The sequence below is a fragment of the Carcharhinus amblyrhynchos genome, unplaced genomic scaffold (assembly GCF_965287045.1).
Source record: "Carcharhinus amblyrhynchos unplaced genomic scaffold, sCarAmb.v2.hapA scaffold_51, whole genome shotgun sequence".
NCBI lineage: Eukaryota > Metazoa > Chordata > Chondrichthyes > Carcharhiniformes > Carcharhinidae > Carcharhinus > Carcharhinus amblyrhynchos.
The window spans coordinates 1,575,443-1,600,707 of NW_027649792.1; the positions used below are offsets into that span (position 1 = coordinate 1,575,443).

At 46.3% G+C, this 25,265-nt stretch overlaps 1 protein-coding gene across 1 annotated transcript; it reads left to right on the forward strand.

The window, feature by feature from the left end:
- The first annotated feature begins 2,595 nt into the window (after positions 1 to 2,595).
- On the forward strand, positions 2,596 to 17,068 carry LOC145337516 (putative G-protein coupled receptor 139). The gene is made up of 2 exons (XM_080182305.1): positions 2,596 to 2,818; positions 16,167 to 17,068. Exons 1-2 carry the CDS (start codon positions 2,596 to 2,598, stop codon positions 17,066 to 17,068), a joined length of 1,125 nt encoding a protein of 374 aa, XP_080038431.1.
- The last annotated feature ends 8,197 nt before the right edge of the window (positions 17,069 to 25,265 follow it).

Here is a 25,265-nt window from a genome sequence, read left to right on the forward strand (position 1 = left end):
AGTTAATTCACGCAGCATGGTTTATGCAGGCTTGGGAGGGCCGAAGGGCCTGTTCCTGCGCTGGAATTTTCTTTGTTCTTACTCTAAAGCCTGAAAAAGACTTGGTGAAAACTTGGAGGTGTAGTGGACAGTGAGGAAGATTTTCAAAACTTGCAATGGGATTTGGGCCAACTAGAAAAATGGGCTGAAAAATGGCAAATGGAATTTAACGCAGACAAGTGTGAGGTATTGCACTTTGGAAGGATAAACCAAAGTAGACCGTACAGGGTAAATGGTAGGACTTTGAAGAGTGCAGTTGAACAGAGGGATCTGGGAATACAGGTACAGAATTCTCTAAAAGTGGCGTCACAGGTGGACAGGTCATAAAGTGTGCTTTTGGTACATCAGCCTTTATAAATCGGAGTTTCGAGTATAAAAGTTGGGAGTGTTATGGTAAGGCTGGAGAAGGCATTGGTGAGGCCAAATTTAGAGTATTGTGTACAGTTTTGGTCACCGAGTTACAGGAAGGATATAAATAAGGTTGAAAGAGTGCAGAGAAGATTCACAAGGATGTTGCCAGGATTTGAAAAGCTGAGTTACAGAGAGATTGAATAGGTTGGGACTTTATTCCCTGGAGTGTAGAAGAATGAGAGAAGATTTGACAGAGGTGTATAAGATTTTGACGGGTATAGATAGAGTGAATGCAAGCAGGCTTTTTCCACTGAGGCTAGGGGAGAAAAAAAAACCAGAGGGCATGGGTTAAGGGTGAAAGGAGAAAAGTTTAAAGGGAATATTAGGGGGGCTTCTTCATGCAGAGAGTGGGGGGAGTGTGGAATGAGCTGCCGGATAAAGTGGTAAATGCGGTGTCACTTTTAACATTTAAGAAAAACTTGGACGGGTTCATGGATGAGAGGGGTGTGGAGGGATATGGTCCAAGTGCAGGTCAGTGGGACGAGGCAAAAAATGGTTCAGCACAGACAAGAAGGGCCAAAAGGCCTGTTTCTGAGCTGTAATTTTCTATGGTTCTATGGAATTGTTTTAATGCTTATTCAATCACTTCACGAATTTATTGGAGGAGATGAATGGCAAAAAGTTCAATGAACATAAAACAGTACAGCACAGTACAGGCCCTTTGGCCCTCAATGTTGTGCCAAGCTATGTCCAATCCCAAGATCAGGCTATCCCCTCCATGTGCCTATCCAATAACCACTTGGAAGTTCCTGAAGTGTCCAACTCCACTATCACAGCAGGCAGTCTATTCCACACCCCAACCACTCTCTGAGTAAAGAATCTACCCCAAACAAAGCTTCTATATCTCCCACCATGAACCTTATAGTTATGCCTCCCTAGTAACAGCTACTTCCACCTGCACGTCCACTCTATCTATCCCCCTCAACATCTTATAAACCTCTATTAAGTCACCTCTCATCCTTCTCCGCTCTAAAGCGAAAAGTCCCAACTCCCTCAACTTTTCCTCATAAGACCTACCCTCTAAACCAGGCAGCATCCTGGTAAATCTCCTCTGCACTCTCTCCAATGCTTCCACACCCTTCTCATAATGAGGTGACCAGAACTGAACACAATATTCCAAATGTGGCCTCAGTAACGTCCGGTATAGTTGCAGCATAACCCCATGGCCCTTAAACTCAAACCCCCGTTAATAAACGCTAACACACTATAAGCCTTCCTTATGGCTCTATCCACCTGAGTGGCAACCTTCAGAGATCTGTGGATGTGAACCCCAAGATGTCTGTGCTCATTCACATTCCTTAGGACCCTGCTGTTGACCCTGTAATCTGCATTCAAGTTTGTCCTACCAAAATGAATCACCTCGCACTTATCAGGGTTAAACTCCATCTGCCACTTTTCGCCTCAGCTCTGCCAGCGATCAATGTCTCTTTGCAACCTGCAAGAGCCCTCCACCTCATCCACTACTCCACCAATCAGCAAATTTACTAACCCACCCTTCAGCCCCTTCTTCCAAGTCATTGATAAAAATCACAAATAGCAGAGGACCCAGCACTGACCCAGTTATCAGTTATGAAGTTGTCAGTTACGAAGTAAGTTATCTTAACAATAATATTTAGGGGCATAACCTGATATAAAATAAACACATTAAAGTTTGAAGTAAATTATGTCAAAACCAACAATACTTGTGCATTGAGTGGTACTTCAGATTTCCACATTTAAATATTAACATTGATCTTAAAAGGAAATATGTACAAACATTATTCCAATGTAGGTAAGTTGATGCAGACTCGATGGGTCATATGGCCTCCTTCTGCACTGACCCTCCCTGAATCTCAACAACCCACTGAGGCTCTAAATTTTCTACTTTGGGTATAAAAGTGTTGGATTGAACAGGGTTAAGTGAAACTGTTTGTTTAGTGGCTGTAATTGATGTGAGTCTCCATGGATCCGGTTAGTCTGACTGGAGGGATTTTCCTCTTCTATTAATAAGGGATTCCGTTCAACGTGTTGCCCCATTGAGTCAGGGGGAGCGACAACTCTGACACGAACAGACGGGGAGGGAGAGGAGAGAGAGAGAGAGAGAGAGAGAGAGGGAGGGAAAGGAGAGATCAGAATATGGGAGCAATGGATTGGAATCTTCCAACAATGGCTCAGCATCTGGGAACAATGAACCAAAATATTCCAACAATGGATCAGAACCTGGGAACAATGGCTTGGAATGTTCCAACCAAGGACAGGAGTTTATCCTATTGGATGTATTGGTTTACTGCTGGTGACTCATGGATAACATCAGCTGATCGGGTTAGATATCTACTGCATGTGATTCAATGCTTTTACTATCCCCTCCTGGCTATTGTTGGTGTTCCGGGTAAGTCCCTAGCTGGAATTGTACTAGCCTGACCATCCTGGGAATTGGAGCAGGCAAGGAGGAGAAAAGGGAACGCCTTGACCTCGGGCAGGATTTTGCAGCTTCAGGAAGAGTAAGGCTGTGAAGTCCTGTCCCCAGTGTCCAGCTCCAAATTCTAGAAAGGCTGTTTAACTGTATTGATTTTCTTGTCATTTACAGTACTCGAGTTGCTGCTGTTGTTGTTTCTGTTGAATCTCTGTATCCAATTATTAATTCTTTCAGCCACTGACAATTGTCTCAGGGCCCATGGGCTGGGATGCTTTCTGTGTGTTGTGACTTTCCATAGACATGTAACCACAAACACTATTCCTTCACGAGTAAAAGGCTGAGACAGAACCGTTTTTTCCCTCTACACATAAGACCAGTTCACTGTGAATCACCCACCCAGTCAGCAGGCTGCAGAATCTATTTTAATGGTCATTTGTGCACAACAATATCTCTCAGAGTGAGAACATGTTTTGTAAAGTTTGAAGTTTATTCATTATTGTCACAAATATGAGAACATTCATATCGCAGTGAGGTTACTGTAAAGGTCCCCTGAAGTTACAGTAAACATTTCAGCCCCTGTTCGGGGACACTGAGGGAGAAATTATCTAGGCCGATGCACCTAACAAAAGCAGCTTTCAGATTTTGGCAGGAAACCAGAGCATGCAAAGGAAGTCCATGCAGACACAGACAGTAGCCAAGGCTGGAATTGAACCAGTACCTCTAGTGCTGTGAGGCAACAACGCTATCCCCTGTGCCACCACAAACTCTCCTACAGTAACAAGAACACAAACACACAGACATATCCAAGCACACACATATAAATACACACATTTGCTGATAAATGCAATCAGATTTACACACACACACACACACACACACACACACACACACACACACACACACACACACACACAGAAGGGAGGGGGGGGGCGGGTTTACAGCTACTTCCTGCCTATTGGTGGCAGGATGAGCATTAACACTTTGTGACAGCCTAGAACTCAGGCCCACGCCCAATTTCTCGCCTCTTGTGAACTCACCAGCAACAGATATGTGGCGGATTCAGTCTCCCATCCATTTCAGGCAAGAGGCTGAATAAATTATTTTAAATTTATTTTAAAACAAATTTAAGTAAATTCAGCGAGCCCGGGATGGAATTGTGCAGCACACTGGCCTTTGTAGCTTCACTGGGAGAGGGTGTGTCTGGTGAGGAAAACAGCTGGTCCATACTTATGAGGACAAGTCATGATGATCTCATGATGGCACTTGAATCCCAGGGGGACCAATATCATGGCGGGAAGATTGGCTAGGGCTACTGGGGGGACTTTAAACTAGAAAGGTTGCGGGGAGGGAATCCAGATAAGGTGACTGAGAGTGAGGAGGTTAGCTCCCAAGTAGAGAAGGACTGCAGCAGGCGACGGTGCAGAGGGACCTGGGGGTCCTTGTGCATGAGTCGCAAAAACCCACCCTGCAGGTGCAGCAGGTGGTCAGGAAGGCTAATGGGATGCTGGCCTTCATAGCGAGGGGGATTGAATATAAAAGTAGGGAGGTCTTGCTGCAGCTGTATAGGGCACTGGTGAGGCCGCAACTGGAGTACTGTGTGCAGTTTTGGTCACCGCACTTACACAGGGATATTTTGGCCTTGGAGGGAGTGCAGAGGAGGTTTACTAGGCTGATACTGGAGTTGAGGGGGTTGAGCTATGAGGAGAGGCTGAATAAACTAGGCTTGTACTCGTTAGAGTTTAGAAGAATGATGGGAGATCTCATTGAGACGTATAAGATGATGAATGGGATGGATAGGATAGAGGTGGAGAGGCTCCTCCTGCTCAGAAAGGACAGTAGGACTGGAGGGCACAACCTCAAGATAAAGGGGGGGCAGTTTAGAACAGAGTTGAGGAGGAACTTCTTCACTCAAAGGGTGGTGAATCTCTGGAATTCTCTGCCCGTTGAAGTGGTGGAGGCTGCCTCGCTAAATATATTTAAGACGCGGGTTGATAGGTTTTTGATAGGCAAGGGGATTAAGGGTTATGGGGAGAGGGCGGGAATGTGGAACTGAGACACGACAGATCAGCCATGATCTTATTGAATGGCGCGGCAGGCTCGAGGGGCTCGATGGCCGACTCCTGCTCCTATTTCTTATGTTCTTATGACTGTAGACAGTATGAGAGGGAGGTTAGACAGGTGATGGAGAAGGGAAGCCCCCAGGTCTGAGGTGCGTCTATTTTAACGCCAGGAGTGTAGTGAATGAAGTGGATGAGCTTAGGGTGTGGATTGCTGATTGGGAATGTGATGTGGTGGCCATTACAGAGACTTGGATGTCTGGGTACTTCAGGTGCCGGGATTCAGATGTTTCAGGAAGGACAGGGAGGGAGGCAGAAGAGGTGGTGGAGTGGCACTGTTGATCAGGGACAGTGTCATGGCTGCAGAGAAGGTGGATGATGTGGAGGGACTGTCTACAGAGTCTCTGTGGGTGGAAGTTAGGAACAGCAAAGGGTTGAAAACTTTGCTGGGTGTTTTCTATAGGCCGCCCAATAGTAACAGGGAAGTTGAGGTGCAGATAGGGAAACAGATCCTGGAGAGATGTAGTAATAACAGAGTTGCCGTGATGGGAGACTTTAATTTCCCAAACATCGACTGGAACATCCCTAGGGTAAGGGGTTTGGATGGGGAGGAGTTTGTTAGGTGTGTTCAGGAGGGTTTCCTGACACAGTACGTGGATAAGCCTACGAGGGGAGAGGCTGTACTTGACCTGGTACTGGCGAATGAACCAGGACAGGTGACGGATCTCTCGGTGGGAGAGCATCTCGGGGATGGAGATCATAATTCTATCTCCTTCACGATAGCATTGGAAAGAGATAGGATCAGGCAGGCTAGGAAGGTGTTTGTCTGGAGTAAGTGGAAATATGATGACATCAGGCAGACAATTGGACAAATAAACTGGAAGGAGGTGTTCTTGGGAAAAAGGAAGGTGGCGGATTTTCAAGGAATGTTTGTCTGGAGCTCTGCACAACAACATTCCGATGAGACAGGGATCTTTTGGTAGGTCGCGGGAACCATGGCGCAGGAAGGTTGTGATGAACCCAGTCAGGAAGAAAAGAAAGGTGTATAAAAGGTTCAGAGAGCTAAGAGATGTTAAGGATCTTGAGGAGTATAAGGCTTGTAGAAAGGAGCTTAAAAAGGAAATTAGGAGAGCCAGGAGGGGTCATGAGAAGGCCTTGGCGGGTAAAATTAAGGAGAATTCCAAGGCATTCTACAAATATGTGAAGAGTAAAAGGATGAGAAAAGAAGGGATAGGACCTATAAAAGGTGAAGGGGGAAAAGTCTGTGTGGAACCGGAAGACATGGCAGAGGTGCTTAATGAGTACTTTGCCTCAGTATTCACGGTGGAAAGTGATCTGGGAGGTTGTACTACAGGTTTGCGGCAGACTGAAAAGATTGAGTATGTGGATATTAAGAAAGAGGATTGTTGGAACTTTTAAATTCTATCAAGTCGCCGGGACCGGATGGGATGTACGCCAGGATACTGTGGGAGGTGAGGGAAGTGATTGCAGAGCCCCTGGCGATGATCTTGGCATCATCGATGGAGACAGGAGAGGTTCTGGAGGATTGGAGGATTGCGGATGTGGTTCCTATTTTTCAAGAAAGGGAACAGGGATAGCCCGGGAAATTACCGACTGGTAAGTCTGACCTCAGTGGTTGGTAAGTTGATGGAGAAGATTCTGAGGGACAGGATTTACGAGCATTTAGAGAAGTTTAGAATGATCAGAAATAGTCAGCACGGTTTTGTCAAGGGCAGGTCATGCCTTATGAGCCTAGTTGAGTTCTTTGAAAATGTGACTGAACACATTGACGAAGCAAGAGCGGTGGACGTGGTTTACATGGACTTCAGCAAGGCGTTTGATAAGGTCCCCCATGCAAGACTTCTTGAGAAGGTGAGAGGGCATGGGATCCAAGGGGCTTTGGCTTTGTGGATCCAGAACTGGCTTGCCTGCAGAAGGCAGAGAGTGGTTGTGGATGGATCTTTTTCTGCATGGAGGTCAGTCACCAGTGGAGTGTCCCAGGGATCTGTTCCAGGACCCTTGCTGTTTGTCATTTTCATAAATGACTTGGATGAGGAAGTGGAGGGATGGGTTGATAAATTCGCCGATGATACGAAGGTTGGTGGTGTTGTGGATTGTCTTGGAGGGATGTCAGAAGTTGCAGTGTGACATAGATAGGATGCAAGACTGGGCGGAGAAGTGGCAGATTGACTTCAACCCGGATAAATGTGTAGTGGTCCATTTTGGCAGGACCAATGGGATGAAGGAATACAATATCAAGGGCAGGAGTCTTAGCTGTGTTGAAGAGCAGAAGAACCATGGGGTCCGGGTCCATAGGACTCTTGAATCGGCCTCGCAGGTGGAGGATGTGGTCAAGAAGGCGAATGGTGTACTGGCCTTCATTAATCGAGGGATTGAGTTTAGGAGTCGGGAGGTAATGCTGCAATTTTATAAGACCCTTGTCAGACCCCACTTGGAATACTGTGCGCAGTTCTGGTCGCCTCACTACAGGAAGGATGTGGAAGCTATTGAGAGGGTGCAGAGGAGATTTACAAGGATGTTGCCTGGATTGGGAGGCATGCCTTATGAAGACAAGTTGAGGGTGCTAGGTCTCTTCTCCCTGGAGAGACGAAGGTTGAGAGGCGACTTGATAGAGGTTTATAAAATGTTGAGAGGAATTAGGTTCTTTACCCAGAGGGTGGTGAGGGATTGGAATGCCCTGCCTGCTGCAGTTGTAGATGCGCCTAGTTTGGGGGTGTTTAAGAGGTCCGTGGATAGGTTTATGGATGGAAAGGGATTGGTTTAGGATAGAGGGTCATTGCTTTGTTCTGCGCTGTAATGTACTATGTTCTATGTTCTATATGAATAGATAGGGTGGATTCTTGGAGGCTATTTCCCAGGGCTGAAATGGTCGCTACGAGAGGACACAGGTTTAAGGTGCTGGGGAGCAAGTACAGAGTACGTTTTTCACTCAGAGGGTGGTGAGTGGAATCGGCTGCCATCGATGGTGGTAGAGGCGAACTTGCTGGGGTCTTTTAAAAGACTTCTAGATGAGTACATGGGATCTAATGGGATTGGGAGTTACAGATAGTTCTATGGCCTGGTAGGTATAGATATGATCGGCGCAACTTGTGGGCCGGAGGACCTGTTTGTGCTGTAGTGTTCTACGTTCTATCTTGCCGGTAGATTCGAAGGCCGTTGAGGACATCAGGCAAGGTCAAGGGCAAAAATCAGTGCCCATTGGGCAGTACCAGGGGTTGGGGCCTGCAGGAGCATGACCTGAAGATGCGGGACCTGAAGGGGTGGGGCTTGCAGGGGCAGGGCCTATAGAGGCGGGGCCAGCTTGGCCCTTGGGGATTGGGCCAATCCGGACGGGAGGGTGGCCCAATGCCACTCTGCACGTGATTGGTGGAGTAGGGATTGCCGCCACACTGCCACAAAGCACAAGATTGTTGAGGTAAGTTAGTCGTGCTGCCACTCTTAATATAGCTGGTGAAGGGTTGAGGGTCCACTGATACTCTCTAAGTGATTGGTGCGGTAGGTAGGGGGGCTTCGCTGCGTCTCTGCTTGCACAGTGGGGTCAATCTGCCTCTCTGCATACATATTCGGTTAGGGAGGGGGCCTCAGTGCCCCTGCATGCACAGTGGGTAGGGGGTGGGGTCTTGCTGCTTCTCTGCATGCACAGTGGGTTAGGGAGGGAGGTGACGCTGCCTTGCTGCATGCACAGTGGGTTAGAGTGAGGGGTCTCGCTGCCTCTCTGCATGCAAAGGGGGGTGGGGAGAGGGCCTCATTACCTCTCTGCATGTGTATTGGGTTAGGAAGGGGCCCTCGCTGCCTCTCTGCATGCATAGTGGTGTAGGGAGGGAGTCTCATTGCCTCTCTGCATGCACAGAGTAGAATTAGGGGTCTTCTTGCAAGGGATCCTCTTGGGATGAGTGATCATTGTATGGTTGAATTTTTGATGCAGATGGAGGATGAGAAAGTAGGGTCCCGAACCTGTGTCCTCTGTTTGAACAGAGGGGAGTACGAAAGGATGAGAACAGATTTGGCGAATGTAGATTGGGGGCGCAGATTGGTTGGTAGGATGGCTGAGGAACTGTGGAGGATTTTTAAGGAGATCTTTTTTGGTACTCAGCAGAAATATATTCCAATGGTAAAGAAGGACTGTAGGAGAAGGGATAACCAGCCGTGATTATCTAAGGAAATAAAGGAGAGTATTAAATTAAAAACTGATGTGTTCAGAGTAGCGATTAGAAGATTGGGAAAATTTTAAAAATCAACAAAGAATGACTAAGAAGGTGATAAAGAAAGGAAGGATAGACTATGAAGCTAAACTAGCACTAAATATAAAAAAGGACAGTAAAAGCTTTTACAAATATATAAAGAGGAGGAGACTGGCTAGAGTGAATGTTGGATCCTGAGCGGATGAGAGGGTGGATTTAGTGATGGGAGATGAGGAAATGGCTGAGGCCTTAAATAAGTTTTTTGCCTCGGTCTTTACGGAGGTGGACATGAATAGTTTGCCGGATCTTAAAGATAGAAGGATGGTAGGAGGTGAGGGCCTGAATGCAATTACTGTCACTAGAGAGGTGGTGCTTGATAGACTAATGGGACTGATGGTGGATAAGTCCCCAGGACCGGATGGAATACATCCCAGGGTTCTGAAAGAAATGGCAGAGGTGATAGTGGATGCCTTAGTGATTATTTACCAAAATTCGCTGGATTCTGGGGAAGTGCCGGAAGATTGGAAAATGGCTAATGTTATGCCGCTGTTTAAAAAAGGGAGCAGGCAAAAGGCAGGGAATTATAGGCCGGTTAGTTTAACGTCTGTTGTAGGAAAAATGCTAGAATCCGTCATCAAAGAAGAAATAGTGAGGCACCTAGAAAAGAATGGTTTGACAGAGCAGACGCAGCACGGATTCGTTAAGGGGAAGTTGTGTTTGACGAATTTATTGGATTTCTATGCGGATGTGACTAGTGCGGTAGACAGAGGGGAACCGGTGGATGTGTTTAGATTTCCAAAAGGCATTTGATAAGGTGCCTCACAAAAGGTTGCTACAGAAGGTTAGGGGGCACGGAGTTGGGGGTAAGGTGTTAGCGTGGATAGAGGATTGGCTGTCTAATAGGAGGCAGAGAGTTGGTATCAATGGGTGCTATTCTGGTTGGCAGTTGGTGACTAGTGGAGTGCCGCAGGGATCGGTGATGGGGCCTCAGCTATTTACCATTTATATAGATGATTTGGAGGAGGGGGCTGAGTGTAGGTTGACGAAATTTGCTGATGACGCGAAGATGAGTGGAAAAACAAACTGCGTGGAGGGTGTGGAAAGTCTGCAGAGGGATCTGGATAGGCTGAGCGAGTGGGCGAGAACCTGGCAGATGGAGTATAATGTTAGCAAGTGTGAGGTTAATCACTTTGGCAGAAATAATAGTAGGAGGGATTATTATTTAAAAGGCGAAAAGCTGCAGCATGCTACGGTGCAGAGGGACCTGGGGGTCCTTGTGCATGAGTCGCAAAAACCCAGTCTGCAGGTGCAGCAGGTGATCAAGAAGGTGCGAGGGGGATAGAATATAAAAGTAGAATATAAAAGACCTGCAACTGTACAAGGCACTGGTGAGGCCGCAGCTGGAGTACTGTGTGCAGTTTTGGTCGCCGCACTTGCGGAAGGATATATTGGCCTTGGAGGGAGTGCAGAGGAGGTTCACTAGGCTGATACTGGAGATGAGGGGGTTGGATTATGAAGAGAGAATAAATAGACTGGGTCTGTACTCGTTGGAGTTTAGAAGGTTGAGGGGGGATCTTACAGAGACGTACAAGATAATGAAGGGGATGGATAGGGTAGAGGTAGAGAGATTCTTCCCGCTCAGAAAGGACAGCAGGACTAGAGGACACAGCCTCAAGATAAGGGGGGCGGAGCTGCAGTTTAGATTGGAGTTGAGGAGGAACTTCTTCACTCAAAGGGTGGTGAATCTCTGGAATTCTCTACCCGTTGAAGTGGTAGAGGCTACCTCGCTAAATATATTTAAGTCACGGGTAGATAGGTTTTTGATAGACAGGGGAATTAAGGGTTATGGAGAGAAAGCGGGAAAGTGGAACTGATCCACTTCAGATCAGCCATGATCTTATTGAATGGCGGGGCAGGTTCGAAGGGCTAGATGGCCTATTCCTGCTCCTATTTCTTATGTTCTTATGTACAGTGGGTTGGGGAGAGCCCTCTGCTGACACTTTGCATGCACTGGACTGATTGGTCCAAGTGGTTGCAGGGGAGCACTGGGCTTCTGGGGGCTCCTCACAGAAGTTCAGGGCCCGCCGCCCAACTGGGGGCAGCTGCAGCAGCAGAGAGCTGAGAAATGTGTCTCTCAGACCAGGCAGCTCACTGCTGGCTGCAACTGCACGTCTGCAACCACATAGGTTTGAGACGTGGTCAGTATCCCAGCCAGCGCTGTGAGACCCGCACTTGATGGGGCCACTGCTGAGGTTGGTCTAACAACCATCGAGTTTTAACACTGCAAAATGAGCCCCTTCGGCCCATTATGTCTGACCTGGTTATCAAACTGCTATCCAATTGAATCCCATTTTCCAGCCCTTGATCAACTGCCTTGTGTGCTCTGGCATTTAAACTGCTGGTCTAAATGCCTCTTGTGGTTGTTCCCGCTTCTGCCATCTTTTCAGGCCCTGAGCTGCCATTCCCAGCACCCTGTGGATGGAAACATTTTTCCCCAAATTCACACAAAAATCTGCCCTTTACCTTAAATCCACGCCCCTCTGATTATTGACACCTCGACTAAAGAGAAAAAAGTTTCTTCCTATCTATGTGCCATGTAATTTTGTGCGTATCACTCAGGTCCCTGACCCGAAAGCACTCCCACCACTCACTACACCCGCTCCATCTCCTGCTGTCTCTGCTCTCAGGTAAAAAACCCAGCCTAACCAACGTTTCCTCATAGCTGAAACTCTCCAGCCCAGGCAGCATCCTGGTGAATCTCCTCTCCACCGTCTCCAGTACAATTACATCCTTCCGGTAGTGTGATGACCAGAGCTGCACACAGTACTCTTGGTCTGGTCTAACCAGTATTTTATACACTTCCATCATAACCTCCGAGCTCTTATGTTCTATGCTGCAGTTGCTAAAGGCAAGTATCTTACATGTTGACTAAACCACCTCATCTACCTGTCTTGCTGCCTTCAGGGATCCTCATATATGCAAATTCATCCTGGACCTCTTCACTTCCTCACACTCTACTGTTCATTGTGCATTTCCTTGTCCTTTTAGTCCTTCCAACGTACATCGCTTTGCATTTTTCAGGTTTAAATTTCATTTGCCTATCTGACCAGCCTGTCCATTTCCTCAGCACAGTGGCTTCGTCGTTAGTGCTGCTGCCCCACAGCTCCAGGGACGAGTATTCAAATCCTGGTTTGTCTCACTGTCTGTGTAGAGTTTGCACATTTTCCCCGTGTCTGCGTGGATTTCCTCTGGGTGCTCCAGTATCCTCCCGCATTCCAACGATGTGTGAATTAGTTGGATTACAGTAAGTCTCACAACATCAGGTTAAAGTCCAACAGGCTTATTTGGTAGCACATGCCACAAGCCAAATAAACCTGTTGGACTTTAACCTGGTTTTGTGAGACTTCTTACTGTGTTTAACCCAGTCCAACACCAGCATCTCCACATTAGGTGGATTGGCCAGTGTAACTAGTCCATAGTATCAGGGAGATGTGCTCAGATAAACGAATGGTGCTTTGGGGATAGGGCCTGTGAGGGATTGCAGGCAGTGCCAACTCGATGAGCTGAATAGCCTCCAACTGCACTGTAGGGTTTGTGATTTCTGTAATCTAAGGCTTTCCTCCTCGATATTTACCACACGACCAATTTAAACTTACTTACCATACCTCACACATCCTGTCTCGATCATCAATGTACATTACAAACAGCAAGGAACCCAGCATCGATCCCTGAGGAACCCCACTGGGCACAAGCTTGCAGTCACAAAAGCAACCTTCGACCTTCACCCTCTGTCTCCTGTCACTCAGCAAATTTTGAATGTAATTTACCAAATTGCTCTGCACCCCTTCATTGTTCAGTCTCCATGCAGAATTTGTCTAAAGCTTTTCTGAAGTCCATGTTGATTACATTGACTGCACTTTCCTCATCTACTCATCCAGTTACCTCCTCAACATATTCAAGCAAATTGTTAGACATGATCTCCCCCTGACAAAACCATGCTGAATATTGTTCGTAAATCCTTACCTCTCGAAGTGGAGATTAATTCTGTCCCTCAGGTTGATTTCCAATCATTTCCCCACCACGGATATGGTGAAGATGATGTCTTGGGTGTGATCTTGGATGTCTCCAGGGCGCCTTGTAAGATGGCACTATGGCACAACGTTAACACTGCTGCCTCACTGCATGAGGGACTCCGGTTCAATACCTGGGATTCCATCATCACAAGTGACGCTTTTTTAAAAACTTTGAAACAAGCTCCATTCTCACACATCGCCTGTTGGGATTTCTCCCGTTACAAGAACGTGTGGTGTTTCTCAGTGAATGATCCACTTTGAGCAAGTTCAGTTTCTCGCAGCTCCCCAGTGTCCACATTTGAGTCTTGTAAATTCATTCTGGATCACAGCAATCCTGTGCACATCACCAACCTGCAGAAGGTCATTGGTAAGGCCAGGGCACATTGTCCTGATGTTCCAGCTTGAGATGTGAAAGATTAATTTGATTTGAATTGATTTGATTTATTATTTTGACATATGTTACTACACAGTGAAAAGTATTTTTCTTGAGTGCTACACAAAGCATACCATACATAGAGAAGGAGAGTGCGGAATGCAATGTTGCAGTCATAGCTAGGCTATAGAAAACGATCATCTCAATGCAATGTAGGTCCATTCAAAAATCTGGCTGGCCGGGATGTTGCCGGTGCTGACTCGATGGATCGAATGGCCTTCTTCTGAATTGTAGCATCTCCATGATTGTATGGATCAGTTGATACATGTCCTCAGACGTTTTTGTTTTCATTTTTTTCTGACAGAACAAGTTGGAAGAGTTTATGGCTGAGGTGTGCGGGATCCTTAATTACGCTGGCTACTTTTCCAAGGCGGGAAGTGTAAACAGTGTCAATTGGTGGGAGGTTGGTTTGAGTGGTGGACTGTAGTTTTTTGCAGCCTTGGGCACAGCAGGAGATGAAGTAACCTATGACACAACCAGAAAGAATGTTTTCTATGGTGCATCTATAAAAGTTGGTGAGAATCATTGTTAACATGCCAAATATCCTTAGACCTCTGAGAAAGTAGAGGTGTTGGTGGGCTTACTTAACTATTGGATCGACATGGAGGGGCCAGGACAGGTTGTTGGTGATCTGGCTTGATGCTCTTAACAAACTTCATCCCATTGATGTAGACAGGGGCATGTACTCCACTATGTTTCCTGAAGTCGATGACTATCTCCTTTGCTTTGTTGACATTAAGGAAGAGATTATTGTGGTTGCAACAGTTCACCAGATTCTCTATCTCTTCCCTGCTCTCAATCTCATTGCTTGAGATATGACCCACTACAGTGGTGTCATCAGCAAACTTGGGTGGCATAGTAGCACAGTGGTTAGCACTGCTGCTTCACAGCTCCAAGGTCCTGGGTTCGATTCCTGGCTCGGGCCACTGTCTGTGTGGAGTTTGCACATTCTCCTCGTGTCTGCGTGGGTTCCCTCTGGGCACTCCAGTTTCCTCCCACAGTCCAAAGATGTGAGGGTTAGGTTGATTGGCCGTGCTAAGAAATTGTCCCTTAGTGTCCAGGGATGCATAGGTTAGAGGGATTCATGGGCAGAATATGTAGGGATGTGGGGTTAGGGCCTGGGTGGGATTGTGTTCAGTGCAGACTCGATAGGCCGAAGGGCCTCTTTCTGTACTGTAGGGTTCTATGATAAAAAACTTGGAAATCAAGTTGGAGGGGAATTTGGCCACACAGTCACAGCATATGAGGAGTATACTTGGGGGCTGAGGACACAGCCTTGCGGGACACCACTGTTGAGGATAGTTGTGGAGGCGGTGTTATTGCCTGTCCTTATTTATTGCCATCTGTGGGTTAGGAAGTTCAGGAGCCAATTGCAAAGGCAGGAGCTGAGCCCAAGGCCACAGACTTTGGACATGAGTTTTGTAGGAATGCTGCTGTTAAAGCCTGAGCAGTAGTCTGTGTTCCAGGGTTGACTGTAAGGCCAGGGAGATGGCATCCATGGACCTGTTGGGAGGTAGGTAAACTGTAATGGATCCAGGCAATCTGGGAGGCTGGATTTGATTCATGCCATGACTAACCTTTTGAAGCTTTTCATAATATTGAATGTCAGAGTGACTGGACAATAATTATTAAGGAAGGCTGCTTGGCTTTTCTTTGGCACCGGCCTTTGTTTGAGATTTTCTTACCTGGTGCATCGATTAGCAACTTCCCACAGAGAAGGCTCACTGAGATTCACTCGTCCAGTTGGCCATAGTAGGACAGCAGCAAATGCACTGGGCACTATGCATGGTCGCGATATACTGAACCCTCAAGCTTTCTCCCACTGTTGAAAGCAAACCCTGGTACTTGTGTTCTGTAACAATCAAGTGTGAGATTCCGGTTTCTTCCTTGTGTTGTGCAAATGGTGGCCACAATGCTGTGGTCTCCTCTCCAGGATACAGTCCTGTGTAAGTTTTATAGAGTCGGAACTGTTGAGGCATCAGGATCTCCCTCTGCCAACTTAGTTTTGTTCAGAGGAAAGGGTGAAACCAGCACAGTTTGGTACCAGCTCTGCTGCAGGGGTTGTCAGTGAGCTGTCTGAGAGACAACAGATTACCACCTACAGGACTCCACTCAGGATTTTCTGTCAGGGTTTGCTCCCTCAGCCTTCTTAACCTCCAAATCTCCAAAAAGGTAGAGGGGCTATTTACCTGTAGCTGATTGAGGGTCAATGTTGTGGACTGCCCGGAAAGTTCTCTCCCAAACGTATACCATTGTGTTGCTACCATGGAGCAGCATGGTGGCACAGTGGTTAGCACTGCTGACTCACAGCATTAGGGACCTCAGTTCAGTCCAGGCTTGTGTCACTGTTTGTGTGGAGTCTGGACTTTCTCCCCGTGTCTGTGTGGGTTTCCTCCGGATGCCTCTCTTTCCTCTCACAATCCAAATGTGCCGGAATTTAAAAAAAATAGATTTAATTCTTCTGTGTGTGTACTTTTTTTAAGTTGTCCTCAGTCTAAATGGTAATTTCTTCCCCTGAATCATATCTAATTTCATTCTTTATTTCCTTCTTGACAGTGAACATAATCACAATTGTGACACTGACAAACAGAAACTGTGGTCTGTCCAAATGTGTCACTTGTTACCTGGTGGCCATGTCAGTGGGGGATCTGCTGGTCATTATCCTTGACTTGATATTGAGACACATCCCCATGGTTTATTGGCAACTGTTTTATTTTGTGCGATCTATCCCCTTGTGTAACATCCACGCCGTCCTGCTTTACGCAGCCACTGACTGTTCTGTCTGGTTCACCGTCACTTTCACCTTTGATCGATTTGTGGCCATTTGCTGCCCCAAGCTGAAAAGTAAATATTGCACTGAGAAATCGGCGGCTGTGGTCCTGGGAACAGTGACGGCGTTGAGCTGTTTAAAGAACATTTTCTGGTATTTTATGTTATTAAATGGATATCGGCTGGCGAACAACCCCTGGTTTTGTGATGCCTCAAGGGATGTTATGGAATCTCCGGTCTGGGGAACAATCGAGTTCCTCCACTACATTCTAACCCCTTGTGTCCCATTTGTCCTGATTCTGCTGCTCAATGCTTTCACTGTCAGACACATTTTAGTGAGCAGCAGAGCCCGCAGGAGACTCAGGACTCACAGCTGTGGGGAGAGTTCCAGAGACCCAGAGATGGAAAGTCGAAGGAAATGCATCATTTTATTGTTTGTAATCTCAGCCAATTTCATCCTCTTTTGGTCGACATTAATGGTTTATTCTATTTGGAGTCGGTTGGACTATTTGAGCTATCAGTTGGTATGGTTAGATTATTTTGTTTTGGAATTTGGCTTAATGCTGCAACTCCTGAGTTGTTGCACAAACACTGCCATTTATGCCGTGACACAGACTCACTTCAGACAGCAACTAAAAAATCTGCTGAAATATCCCCTTACTGCAATTCTTCATCTCATTACAGCCTGACAGGTAACTAAACCACAAGACCCTTGATCCCTTAATATTGGACATTCAAAGTGTAAATAACAAACAGCCTCACAGAAACAGAAAAAGTGGCAGATAGCGAGAGAAGGGGGAACTGAGAAAACAATGAGAATGATAGAGAGACAATGATTGCTAGAGAGATGAAATCAGAGTTTGAAGTACTTTTGAACAGATAGAGAGAAAAAAACAGACAGACAGAGAGGCAATCAGAGATAAAGGACAGAGACAGAAAGAGGCTCTCCAAAGCATGAAAAATGGGGATAGAGAGTTGGGGAAATAGCGAGGGTGATGGCCAGGGAATGAGAAAGGGAGGCATAGGAACACAGATGGGAGGATGTAATAAGAGAGAGAGAAGGAGACTAAAAGGGAAAAGGAGACAGAAAGGTAGGCAGAAGGAGAGAGAAACAGAGACACAGAGAGAGAGACAGAGAATGGGAACGAATGGGAGAGAGTGAAACTGAATGAGTACTATGGACACAGCAAGGGCAAAAGACAGAGAAAGATAGAGAGAGAGAGACAAGAAAAAGGTGACATAGAGAGAGAGAGGGAAATGGAGATGGACTGGGACAAGGAGAGTGAGACTGAGAGGGGACAGGAGAGACAGAGGAAGAAAGTCAAAACAGGGAGATGCAGAGAGACAAGAAGAGACAAATAGCAACTTACAAGTAGTCTGAGCAGGAAGGATAGAGGGAGGTATGGCAACACAAGTGGCCTTGACCCAGTTTTTACTGAGGCACCGGGGAGAAGAGTCAACCTTTACACCAACAGTAGATATGCATTTGGAATTGTGCATGACTATATGACTATTTGGAGAAAAAGGGGGTTTGTCACAACGGGAAGCACTCCAGTCAAGCATGGACAGATAATCGAAGCCTTACTGGAGGCCAGCAAGCTCCCAACGGAAGCCGTGGTGCTGAAGGTAAAAGCACACCAAAAGGAACCCAACAAACAAAGGTCTGAGTGGCATATCTTTAAAGGAAACCAAGCAGCCGACAAAGCGGCATGATCTGCCTTGGGAAAAGGGGAAGTGCTAGCCTTGCCGGCAGCCTTGGCTAAAGACAAACCCCCGATCGACATCTCACAGCTACATGCTGATACTTCCAAAGAAGAACGGGCGAGGTGGAAAGCTCAAGGAGCTACACCTGATGGAAGTGGGGGGGGGGGGTACGGTATGGAGATTAAATAATAAAGTCCTAGCACCCGAATGTATTCAGCACATTCTGATGCAGTTACATCATGGGCTGCTGCATGTGGGAAAGGATGCCATGATAGCCAGCGTGGGGAAGGAATGGTGGTGGAAAGGTATGAGACGGGACATTGCCCGGTATTGTCGTTAATGCATAACCTGTGCCCAATAAAACCAGGGAGGTCTGTAAAAATCAAGGTGGGATACCAGCCAAAGGTACCTCGGAACACCTACAAATCAACTTTACCAGTCCTCTTCTGCAGTCATGCGGAAGAACCTACTGCTTGGTAATAATTGACCAATTCACCAGATGGTTAGAGGCATTCCCAACAAAAAACTGCTCTGCCACTACTATGGTAAGAATATTAGCTGAGGAAGTTATCCCAAGGTGGGCAGTACCTATGCAAATAGACTCTGATCAAGGCACTAACTTTATGGTGACGGTAGTAAAAACCATATGTCAACTGATGGGGATAAAACAGAAATTTCACATACCCCACCACACTCAAAGCTAGGGAATGGTAGAACGTATGAATAGGACACTTAAGACCTCCCTGTCAAGGAACATGCCGGAATCGGGGAAGAGGTGGACAGAGGTATTACCCACATATTAATGAAACTCAGAGCCACTACGAATCGAACCATCGGGCTGACACCATATGAGCTGATGACTGGGTGGGCTATGCAACTGCCCGAGTCCATCATTACCGGGGAGGTGGGGTAGGGAGGGGGCGATGTAGGCCCATTGAAAGGCAGGATTAAGTGGTATGTTTTAGAATTAAGCGCCCAACTAAAGGATATGCGAAAAATAGTCCGGGACAACTAGCGGCAGACAAACAAAATGAATGAGAACAAACCCCTGAGGTACCCCAAGCAGGCAATAAAGTTATGGTAAAAATATTACCCGGAAAACCTGGGTTCACCCCCAGTGGAATGGCCTCGATGAGGTTATTACCAGTGGAGAGACTGTGTGCCCCCCTCCCCCGCCTCCTCCCCCTCGCTCCCTCCCCTCCTCCCCATCTCCCCTCCTCCCCCTCCCCTCCTCCTGCCCCTTCCCCCCACCCCCCTCTCCCTCCCACCCACCCTCCCCCCTCTCCCACCTCCCCCCTTCTCCCCGTCCCCCCTTTCCCCATTCCCTCCCCCATCCCCTCCTTCCCCCTCCCCTCCTCTCCCCTTCTCCCCTCTCCCACCTCCCCCCCATCCCCCTGCCCCCTTCTCCCCCCCCCCCACTACCCCCTACCCCCCTCTCCCCCTCCAACCTCCTCTCTCCCCCTCCCCCCGTTTCTCAGGAGTTGGAGACTGAGTCGAAGCAGCTGAGAGTTTAACAAGGTCGACACTATTAAGCCAAGTATTCAGGCAGCGTTTATTGGGGAGATTAAGTTGCACTAAGCACTCGGAAGGGACACAGCTTCTGGGGGAGACACCAGTTCAGCCCAGTGGACAAATTATTATCTCCGATTCGTTGCTCTGTCACCCAAACCATCATGTAGTAAACTGTATGTGTCTGTAATAAACACTCTGTAAACTGTGTGTGTCTGTAGTAAACACTCTGTAAACTGTGTGTGTCTGTCGTAAACACTCTGTAAACTGTGTGTCTGTAATAAACACTCTGTAAACTGTGTGTGTCTGTAGTAAACACTCTGTAAACTGTGTGTGTCTGTCGTAAACACTCTGTAAACTGTGTGTGTCTGTAATAAACACTCTGTAAACTGTGTGTGTCTGTAGTAAACACTCTGTAAACTGTGTGTGTCTGTAGTAAACACTCTGTAAACTGTGTGTGTCTGTAGTAAACACTCTGTAAACTGTGTGTGTCTGTAGTAAACACTCTGTAAACTGTGTGTGTCTGTAATAAACACTCTGTAAACTGTGTGTGTCTGTAGTAAACACTCTATAAACTGTGTGTGTCTGTAGTAAACACTCTGTAAACTGTGTGTGTCTGTAGTAAACACTCTGTAAACCGTGTGTGTCTGTAGTAAACACTCTGTAAACTGTGTGTGTCTGTAGTAAACACTCTGTAAACTGTGTGTGTCTGTAATAAACACTCTGTAAACCGTGTGTGTCTGTAGTAAACACTCTGTAAACTGTGTGTGTCTGTAATAAACACTCTGTAAACTGTGTGTGTCTGTAATAAACACTCTGTAAACTGTGTGCGTCTGTAGTAAACACTCTGTAAACTGTGTGTGTCTGTAGTAAACACTCTGTAAACTGTGTGTGTCTGTAATAAACACTCTGTAAACTGTGTGCGTCTGTAGTAAACACTCTGTAAACTGTGTGTGTCTGTAGTAAACACTCTGTAAACTGTGTGTGTCTGTAATAAACACTCTGTAAACTGTGTGTGTCTGTAATAAACACTCTGTAAACTGTGTGCGTCTGTAGTAAACACTCTGTAAACTGTGTGTGTCTGTCGTAAACACTCTGTAAACTGTGTGTGTCTGTAATAAACACTCTGTAAACTGTGTGTGTCTGTCGTAAACACTCTGTAAACTGTGTGTGTCTGTAATAAACACTCTGTAAACTGTGTGTGTCTGTAGTAAACACTCTGTAAACTGTGTGTGTCTGTAGTAAACACTCTGTAAACTGTGTGTGTCTGTAGTAAACACTCTGTAAACTGTGTGTGTCTGTAGTAAACACTCTGTAAACTGTGTGTGTCTGTAGTAAACACTCTGTAAACTGTGTGTGTCTGTAGTAAACACTCTGTAAACCGTGTGTGTCTGTAGTAAACACTCTGTAAACTGTGTGTCTGTAATAAACACTCTGTAAACTGTGTGTGTCTGTAGTAAATACTCTGTAAACTGTGTGTGTCTGTAATAAACACTCTGTAAACTGTGTGTGTCTGTAGTAAACACTCTGTAAACTGTGTGTGTCTGTAGTAAACACTCTGTAAACTGTGTGCGTCTGTAGTAAACACTCTGTAAACTGTGTGTGTCTGTAGTAAACACTCTGTAAACTGTGTGTGTCTGTAGTAAACACTCTGTAAACTGTGTGTGTCTGTAGTAAACACTCTGTAAACTGTGTGTGTCTGTAGTAAACACTCTGTAAACTGTGTGTGTCTTTATCTGCCCTTCTCTGATCAGAACCTTCCATACACCAGACGAAGGAACACCGTTTCTGAAAGTTTGTGGGATTACTATCAAATAAATTGGTTGGACTTAAACCTGGTGTTGTGAGACTTCTTACTGTGTTTACCCAAACCGTCCACAGACACCACCCTGGGGTGGGGGGGCGAATCAAACAGTCTGGCTGCCCAAAGTGACAGGAACAAACGCTCCTGTCCATCGCAGCTAGCTTCAGTCAGGGAGCATGAGACTGTTAATATCAGGGTTGTGGGCTCCAACCCCACATTGCACAAATGTTTCCTTTTTGTTTAAACACTTGTGTGTATGCCCAGATCTGAAATCCCCTGACCTTTAACGGCACTTACACCACATTCCTTCTTCCTCCAAAGCTGTCAGCGTTTCACACTGCGCTCTTAGAAACCCACTCCCACAAACTCACGCACACACACATACACACACACGTACATACACACACACACGTACACACACACACACCACCTCAACCCGTGCAGAAATAAACATCCAACTCTCTCTCCCTCGCTAACTATTCCTTTCATTCTGCAGAAGAAGATCAGCTGGGAATTACATGAATTGGAACAGTCATGGATTTTCCCAGTTAGATTCCGATTGGGAATGATTGAATAAAGTTACTTCATCCACCCTCTCCCTTCACAGACAATTCCTTTCATTCTGTGAGAATTGGCTCTTTCATCAATACTGTTTGACTGTTGACCACATCGTCCTAATGTGGAACTAGAAGCGAGGCACTTGAATACACTGCTATTAGTGCTTGGATGTGTGGAGTTCGTGAGGCAAAGATCTCATGTCTGACTGTAGATCAGAGGTTCACGAGTTCGCATCATGTCAGGTTCACTTTTATCGGCAGAGTGAGCGACATGTGGTGTGATTGGGAAACTACTCGGTCAATGACAGGAGTGAGATTTGAGCTCACACCTCCAGCAGATACAGTGATCTGAACACAGCCCCCCGAGACCATTCAGCCATCCTGACGACATTGCAGCTTTTTGCTCCCACCCTTAGGAAGTTGCAGAGATGGTTGGCTCACCCCCGGGGGTTTTTATTGGGTGCTTCAAAAAGGAAACTCCTTGCAGTCTGGCTGGTCGTGTGGGTGGAGAAGGGAACTCTTACACTCACCATTCCTGGTTCAATCCGGAATACTGGGCAGATGTTCGCTGTTCGAGCAGCTGCTTTCTTTTCACGGATCAACTCCTTGGTGATTAATCGAACGGGCTCCACGATCCCACGCTCAGAGTGAAGTTTACCGTGTCTGTGTGGAGAAATCTTTCTTGGCTTCACTTTGAAAGTAGGATTTGAGTTAAATTTGATTCCTGATTTGAATTAATTTGATTTCATTTGATTTTATTTTTATTTGATTTGATTTCGTTTGATTTTATTAGATTCAGTTCAATGTGACTTGGAACAATATGCTAATTATAGAACATAGAACATAGAACACTACAGCACAAACAGGCCCTTCGGCCCACGAGTTGCACCAATCACATCAACACCTACCAATCTATAGACCTATCTATAACCCCCAATCCCATTACATCCCATATACTCATCCAGGAGTCTTTTAAAAGACCCCAGTGAGTTCGCCTCCGCCACCACTGACGGCAGCCGATTCCATTCACTCACCACCCTCTGAGTGAAAAACTTACCCCTAACATCACTTCTGTACTTGCCTCCCCGCACTTTAAATCTGTGTCCTCTCGTAGTGACCATTTCAACCCGGGGAAATAGCCTCTGAGAATCCACCCTATCTATTTCTCTCAACATTTTATAAACTTCTATCAGGTCGCCTCTCAACCTTCGTCTCTCCAGGGAAAAGAGTCCCAGCTCCCTCAACCTAACTTCATAAGGCATGCCTCTCAGTCCAGGCAACATCCTTGTAAATCTCCTCTGTACCCTTTCAATAGCTTCTACGTCCTTCCTATAGTGAGGCGACCAGAACTGTGCACAGTACTCCAAATGAGGCCTGACAAGGGTCTTATAAAGTTGCAGCATTACCTCTCGATTCCTAAACTCAATCCCTCGATTAATGAAGGCCAGTACACCATACGCCTTCTTGACCACATCCTCCACCTGCGAGGCCGATTTCAGAGTCCCGTGGACCCGGACCCCAAGATCCTTCTGCTCTTCAACACTACTAAGACTCCTGCCCTTGATAGTGTACTCGTTCATCGCATTGGTTCTGCCAAAATGGACAACTACACATTTATCCGCGTTGAAGTCCATCTGCCACTTCTCCGTCCAGTCCTGCATCCTATTTATGTCCTGCTGCAACTTTTGACATCCTTCCAGACCATCCACAACACCACCGACCTTCATGTCATCAGCGAACTTACTTACCCATCCCTCCACTTCCTCATCGAGGTCATTTATGAAAATGACAAACAGCAAGGGTTCTAGAGCAGATCCCTGGGGCACTCCACTGGTGACTGACCTCCATTCAGAAAAAGACCCATCCACAACCACTCTCTGCCTTCTGCAGGCAAGCCAGTTCTGGATCCACAAGGCCAAAGGCCCTTGGATCCCATGCCCTCTCACCTTCTCAAGAAGTCTTGCATGGGGGACCTTATCAAACGCCTTGCTGAAGTCCATGTACACCACATCTAAATTAAATTATCTATCTAAATTAATTAACTTTAAATTTGGATTCAGTTCACTTTGACTCGATTCAATATTGATGTGAATCTGATTTGATTCGACTTGTTTCAATTTTGCTTTGATTCCTTTTTATTTGATACAATTTTGGTTTGATCTGATTCGAATTGATTTTCAATTGGTTTGATTTATTACTGTAACATGTAATGGGATACAGTAAAAAGTATTCTTTCTTGCGTGCTACACAGACATAGCATACCATTCATAGAATATATTGTCTTTAAAACATTCAGACAGTTACATGAGTCAGATGGGTATAGAGGGATATAGGCCAAATGCAAGCAATTGGAACTAGCGTTGCGGTTAAAAATGGGACAGCAAGGTGCTGCATTTTAACTCGCAGTCTTCTCTGGAGACGTGGCTTCAAATCCCACTCTTAACATTGAGTTGGGCTGAAGGGTCTGTTTCCATGCTGGAAACCTCTGAGTTTGCCATTTGAGTTGATTTATAATTGTCACATATATTGGGAAATAGTGAAAAGTATTGTTTCTTGTGCACTCTTGCGCAAATATCTGATGGTTCATGGAGGAAGAAAGGTGAGGCTGCAGAATGTAGAGTTACAGCCATAGTTAGGGTGTAGAGAAAGATCAACATTGTATGAGATAGGTCCATTCAAAAGTCTGACAGCAGCAGGGAAGAAACACGGTTGGTACGTGACCTCAGAGTTTTGTATCATTTCCCGACGGAAGAAGGTGGAAGACAGAATGTCCGGGATGCATGGGGTCCTAGATTATGTTGGTTCTTGATCCAATTGGTATTTGTTTTCATAGTTTTGAATCTGATTGGCTATTCAGTTGCTATGGAGAAAGTACGAGGGACTTTAGGTTCCCCAATTTCCCTGGACATTCAGAAAGACAAAGTCCCTTTAGTTTGCAGAGTGCGGGTCCCTGAGGCACTTGTAGTGCAGGAGCCAATCATAGAGCCCTGTAATGCAGAAAGAGGCCCTTCGGTTCATTGAGTCTGCACCGACCAGAATTCCACCCAGGCCCCCTCCCCCCCTACATATTTTACCCACTAATCCCTCTAACCTATGCATCTCAGGACACGAAGGGGCATTTTTTTTAGCATGGCCAATCATAAGAACATAAGAACATAAGAAATAGGAGCAGGAGTAGGCCATCTGGCCCTTCGAGCCTGCCCCGCCATTCAATAAGATCATGGCTGATCTGTCGTGGCTCAGTTCCACTTTCCCGCCCTCTCCCCATAACCCTTAATCCCCTCTCTTATCAAAAACCCATCAACCCGCTTC

Coding starts and splice junctions, on each gene's coding strand:
- LOC145337516 (XM_080182305.1), top strand. CDS start 2,596: ATGGCTCAGCATCTGGGAACAATGAACCAAAATATTCCAACAATGGAT. Junction 2,819..16,166: donor GGCTATTGTTGGTGTTCCGG/GTAAGTCCCTAG, acceptor CCTTCTTGACAG/TGAACATAATCACAATTGTG.